We start from the raw sequence: 6,003 nt of genomic DNA, 5'->3' as shown, positions 1-6,003 counted from the left end.
TACATGTGAGTAATGCTTGCGCGTGACATTCCCCCTTTCAAGCTGGCTCGCTACACAGCACAACGGTCTCTCCACTGGGCTGCTAGCCCTATAGCTGCCAGCAGTGTGTATTTTGTGAAATGATCATATTGTTCCGCGTATATGTACGTGCCATCGCATGGCGCCGTGTGGCTGCAACCCCCCATTGGCAGCTCCATGCATCCCCTGCACGCGACCCTGACGCTGCTGCCTGCTTGCTCCATGCACCACCCACCCCAGACACCATGCCAGCCACAGCCATGCGTCTTCCTGCCACCATCCTGCTGGCTCTGGCTTGTGTGTTGCTCTACGCGGAGATCGGTGCTGCAACTACGGCCTCGTGCTCCTCTATCCCTGCCTGCGTGAAGCAGAGCACCACCACCTGCAAGTGCAGCCGCTGCCAAACCATCCCCGGCTGCTCCAAGTACGACACGACCACCTGCAAGTGCACCCGCGCGTCCCCTGCCGCCTACGTCGTCCTCCCCTCTGGCGTCACAGGTGGGGCGCGCAGTGCGAGCCTCACCAACCAAAGAGATAGACGAACAGCTCAAACATTCTACGCCCCCACGACATACACCACGCAGCCTGGCCCAGAACACACGAGACCCCACCCACCGTTATGATTCCCCCCGCTGCTTGACACCCACCCTGCTCACGCTCCCCGTCGCCTCGCCCCCCCTTCCCCAGGCTGTGCAGCCGGCTACGGGTCCTTCAGGGCTCAAGGCGCCGGCGTCTCATCCACCCTGCCCTTGTCGCCGCCCTCGTGCCCCGTGTCGGCGCTGACTCTCGACCTTGGCCTGCTGGCGGGCCAGGTATCCGTCGACACCAAGGCCTGCGCCTGCAAGCGCTGCCCATCTGGCACCACGTCCCAGGGCGGATTTCTGGTGGAGCTTTCCCAGTGCCGCGCAGGCATCAACGCCAGAGCATTCGCGGCCTATGGCGCTGCCACCCCCTGCGGCGCCTACCTGACAGGCGTGCGCGCCTGGTACTCTGCCGCGCGCAGCATGATTGTTGGGCTGGAGACCATCCTCTCAGACGGCTCAAGTGTCATGAGCGGGATTGCTAAAGGCAATGCCTCTGGTGAGCAGGCTTGCTTGCTGGATACACTGGAGCCTTGGATGTTGAGGGGGTGGACCCATAACTCCAAATGTTTTGCGTCAACATGTCGCCAACATGCCTTGATCAACGCCGTGTATCTTAGAGCAGGTCTGCCGTCCACCATCTGTGCTCACAATCCCTCGACGTCCCTTACGCATCCCTTACCCACCGCAGCTGTCTCCGTGCCATCTGGCCAGAAGGTCACCACCCTCACTGTCTACCAGACTGGCAGCCGCGTCGAGGCCCTGCGCCTGGCCACTGACGCGGGCGTCACTCTCAACCTGGGCAAGTCAGCACCCTCCGCACCTCGCGCGGTCATCCAGGCCCCCCTGAAGACCGCCCTCGGCGGCATCAGCGGCGCCTTGGCCTACCCTGGGGGCCCCCTCATCTCTGTCACTCCCCTGTTCAACCTCGTGGGCCGCGTCACCAAGGCAGGCACCACCAACCAGTGCGTCGAGTGCAACACCGCCTCGGACTGCAGCGCCGCTGGTTTCGTCTCCCTCAGCGATGCTGCCTGTGATGCCCTCTCCAACACTTGCGGGTGTGCCGCGCGCTACCTCCTCACTGGATCTGGCGCCACCAGGCAGTGTGTGTTTGAGGGCTGCCCCGCTGGACAGGTTGTCCAAGCGGGCACCGCAGACACGTGTGTCGTCAGCAGCGTCACTTCGCAGTAGCCCTTGCCGCTTACACAAGGTCGTGCCACTACAGTTGCTCGAGGCGTGGCCTTGTCTTTCCAGACCGAGAGCGTCGGGCCCGCAAAGCGCCTGCAGTGGCTCGCCCCCCTGCCCACTGGCAGTCCTGTGAGTATGGAGCCTCACCGACAGCTTGTTTATTGGGCGATCTCTCCGTCCAGGGATTATACTTGTTGCCACAGCTAGTTTGGACACCGGTGTCGTCTCCACTTGCCGTTCCACCCTCCCTGTTTCCCACCTCGCCAACCAGGCTGTTCAGGTGCACAGCGCGCATGCACTAACAACGGGCGCCCCTGCACACCAAGTGTGATTATCTATGTTCCCGGTTGCCACCATCCCTTTGCCTGTGGTCTGCCACCAGCATCGTGCGTTGCATCCCCCTTTCCCCTGTTTCTGCAGTTGCGTCCGTGTTGCTCCCGGTTTGCCCAGCCCTCTCTGCCTGCAGCCCTTTTTGCATGACGTTGTAGAGATGTTCCAAGAGCAGCGATGCCGGTAAAGATCCTTGAGCGCAGTGACTGGGATGAAATGTTACAGCAGATCCAAGATGAACCTCGTTCAAGCTCAGTGCAGCAGCATGATGCAGAACAGGTGGACGGATAGGCGTTCCAATGCGCGCCCCATGCTCCGACGTGCCCGCGGCTCGTCGGATTGATGAAATTGGCAGCCCGCAGCGAGCCTGCAGCAAGGGGGAGTCGCCGAGGACCTGCAGCAGCCAGCTGGCTTGAAAGAGTGCAATGCCGTTCGCCATCATCAACTTTGGTCGGTCGATCACTGATGCGTGACAACGCCAAACCTCGGACGATCAGGATGGATGTACACCATGCACACCAGGTACATGCACACCCTGCGAGACCAGCACAGAGCTGGTAAGCGACGGCCGCGCACGCGCATCGCACGCGCTAGATTAATCCTGCTGTTGCCATGCCGCTCTCATGACCTCAGAGGCTTTCAAGGTGGCTCGGAGCGCCACCCAAGCCAAGCCCAGCAAACAAGTCATTGCAGTAATCATACACGCTTGCTATGCCCGTTGTCCCCGCAAAAGGTTGTGCCCCGAAAGTTGTCGCGCGCCCATGCCGTGCGAACACCGCCCACAGTGGCATCGTGACTGCGGGCGGTGCCGGCACCGCCCGCGGCGCACGGCTGCGGCGCTGCAGCAGTGCCAGCAGCGCGAGGGGGGCAGTCGAAAGCTCGTGCGCTGCAGCCTCTGCACAGGCGCAGCAATAGAATAGCCCGGGGTTCGTTCGAGGCAGCAGGCAAGGGGGAAAAGAATGCTGCCGGGAGCGGCGACGGACAGAGGCGGGCCTCTCGGGCTGCCTGCGCCATTCTACGCAGGGCACCGCAGGCGCCGGGCCTCCGGAGCTGCCGCCGCGCGGGCGACGTCGCCCGGGCAGACGGCGCTCGTGTGCGCTCTGGACCGGCCAAGTTTGTGACCCCTTCCCGTTGGATAGAGTGTGGAGGCAAACAAAACTTTGAGCCTTTTCACGGCAAGATGGCAGGTGCATGGATTGCTGTCAGTGAGCGACCGCGGCGGGACGCGTCCCAGCCTTGCTCGGCTTTGCAATGCAGCATCTTGAAAATCCAGCGCAGCCGTCTGCAGGGGCCGGTTGGCTCTGCGCCTGGGTGCGCTCGCCATCAGCCTCTCAGCCCTGGTTGCGCGGGGGTGAGGTAGAGCCTGCCGGCTTCTCGGTGCCGCCCTGCCTGTCAATGCCATACTCCAAATCATGCAGATCCTGCAAGTGCATGGCCGTGTGCATGGATGTGTGTATGTGCGCGTGCATGAGCGCATGCGCATGGGGGCACATGCGTGGGGTTGCGTGCATGTGCACATGCATGGGGGCGCGTGCATGGCCGTGTGCGCATGGGGGCACATGCATGGGGTTGTGCGCGTGTGCACAAGCATAGGGCCGTGCGCAGGGGGGCATGCGCATGGGGATGTGCTTTTGTACATGTGCAAGCGATGCAGGCATGCATGCACGTCTGCCCCTGTGCGCTTGATACACTTTGACGCTCCTGGCATCTCACAGGCGCCCGTCGCTAGGTGCCCCCACCCAACCCGCGCTGCTCCGCAGCCAGTCAACGCACCTGCAGCTGCTTGACGCTCCTAGCCGTGGCGTCGACCACCACCTCGCCGGCCGGCCGCGCCAAGTCTAGCAGCGCCGCCGCCAGCCCCAGGAACAGCAGCCCGGGCGTCTTCGCATTGCGCTCCTCGCCCGCGGCCACGAGCCTTCTGCCTGCTGCGTCGCGCCCCTGGCCTGCGGCGCCGGCTCCCTTGCCTGCAGCCGCGGGCGCCTCGCCTGCAACAGTGGGCGCCTTGCCCGCAGCCGCAGGCTGCTTGCCTGCGGTGTTCACCACCTGGTCTGTGGCTGCGGGCCCCTTGCCAGCGGTGGCGGGCACCGTGCTCGCGGCCGTGGGGGACGCGCGGCCCGCAACCGAGGGGGGTGCGCTGATCACGGCAGCAGCCGCACCAGCTGCGGGCGCGGCTGGCTGCTTGGCGGCGGCGCTGTCGGCGCGGCTGCGGTCACTGCCGTTCACAAGGCCCCGGCCGTTGCCGCTGGGCTTGCCCGCCGCAGCTGCCCCAGCCACTGACAGCTTGCTGCTGCCGGTAGCTGCAGGGCCGCCCTGTGCGCCTGCCCCAATGTCTGCGCTGGCGCCAGCCGCCTTGTCCGTCGCTGCGGCCGGCGTCGCCGGCGCCAGCACCGGCACCGCCGCCGCCGGCGCGGCCGCCTTGGGTTCGGCAGCGGCGGCCGCCTTGGGTTCGGCGGCAGCGGCCGTAGTCGGCGCAGCTGTCGCCCGTACGATGGTGGCCGGTGCGGCGGTGGCCGGCGCGGGCGCGGCCTTGCGGCTTGATTTTGTGGCGGTCGTGCTCAGAAGGTCGAGGAACGCGGCCCCCAATCCGATAGCAACCAGCCCGGGCGCGGCAGACTGCTTGGCAGCAGCGCTCACAACGCTGCCGCGGTCACTGCCGCTCGCAAGGCCCCGGCCGTTGCCGCTGGGCTTGCCCGACGCCACTGCCCCAGCCACTGGCGGCTTGCTGCTGTCCGCCGCCGCAGCGCCCACACCGGTGCCGGCCGCCTTGCCCGTCGAAACGGCCGGCGGCGGCGGCGTCGGCGCTGCAGCCTTGGTTTCGGCGATGTTGGCCGGAGGAGTGGTGATCGATGCGGCGGTCGCAGTCGCGGGTGTGGCCTTGCGGCTGGACTTTGTGGCGGTTGAACCCAAAAAGTCCAAGAAAACGGCTCCCAGTCCGATCGCGACCAGCCCGGGCGCACTGGCCCCGCGCAGCTCCCCGATCCACGGCGTCGCGGTGTCCGCGGAGGCGTCAGGAGCGGGGGCGGCGCCTGCGGGGGCGGCGCTGGTGCTGCCAGCGCCGGCCGCGGCGCCGGTGCCGGGAGCGCCCTCGGCTGGCGCCGCACGCGCGGCCGCGGCCACCGTGCCGGCTGCTGCTTCCCGGGGCTCCGAGGGCTGTGTTGTGGTTTGAAGGGAGAGAGAACGGACGGATGGTGTCTCAATGGCAGGCTGGAGGAAGCGGGGAGATGCTGCTAAGAGTGAGGGTTCAAAAGTTGACCACCTGCAACCAAAGAAGGGCGCACGCAGGCCACATCCCCACCCCCAACCCCAGGAGCCCCACCCCCACTCCCACCCACTCGCACCGGGCCTGGCGGAACGCCGCCGTCAGCCCGGCCCGGAGCAACCGGCGGCACCGCTGCGCGGCGCAGGGGCGCTGGCGCGGCGGCCGGTGCGCGCGGCTCGGTGACGGAGACGGCCACAGCCGGCGGCTGGCTGGCTGGCGGCACGGGTGCCTGCGGCGTGTTGAAGGGGCAGATGATGTTGGTTGAGCATCGCATTGCATGCATGAGCAAGGGAAAGAAGCGCAGGCATGCCAACTCAGCTCTTGAGATGAGGCCTGCATTGGCGGTGCAGGCGCGCTTTTATGTGTGGCGCTGCGGCCTGGCCATGACAGGCCACAGGCGCGCACCTTGGCCGGGGCCGGGGCGACTGCCTCTTTCAGTGTGCCCCGCACCACGCCCGCCGCCGCAGAGGCTGCCGCGCTGGCAGCTGCCCGCTGCTCCCGGCTGGAGCCATGTTGGACCAGGCCCCGCAGCCCCAGCGTGGCGGCGGCCGCGTCGCCCGCGCCCGCGCCGCCGCTCGCGCCCGAGCCCGCGCCCGTGCGGCCCACGGGCCTGCCGCCCAGCCGCAC

The 6,003-nt window shown here is 66.8% G+C and overlaps 2 protein-coding genes across 2 annotated transcripts; one reads left to right on the top strand and one right to left on the bottom strand.

Moving 5' to 3' along the window:
• Positions 1-278: 278 nt before the first annotated feature.
• Positions 279-2,089, top strand: MNEG_12681 (hypothetical protein; the record flags this gene model as incomplete). Its single annotated transcript, XM_014038848.1, has 4 exons — positions 279-516; positions 706-1,098; positions 1,291-1,564; positions 2,059-2,089. The coding sequence occupies 4 exons, from the start codon at positions 279-281 to the stop codon at positions 2,087-2,089; spliced, it is 936 nt and encodes a 311-aa protein (XP_013894302.1).
• A 1,792-nt stretch (positions 2,090-3,881) lies between these two features.
• Positions 3,882-5,650, bottom strand: MNEG_12680 (hypothetical protein; the record flags this gene model as incomplete). The annotated part of the gene is made up of 2 exons (XM_014038847.1): positions 3,882-5,267; positions 5,456-5,650. 2 exons carry the CDS (start codon positions 5,648-5,650, stop codon positions 3,882-3,884), a joined length of 1,581 nt encoding a protein of 526 aa, XP_013894301.1.
• Positions 5,651-6,003: the final 353 nt, after the last annotated feature.

Source organism: Monoraphidium neglectum, assembly GCF_000611645.1.
Source record: "Monoraphidium neglectum strain SAG 48.87 unplaced genomic scaffold scaffold03373, whole genome shotgun sequence".
Taxonomy (NCBI): Eukaryota; Viridiplantae; Chlorophyta; class Chlorophyceae; order Sphaeropleales; family Selenastraceae; genus Monoraphidium; species Monoraphidium neglectum.
Note: the sequence above shows the minus strand (reverse complement) of the source record. Positions and strands in the feature narration are given on the sequence as shown.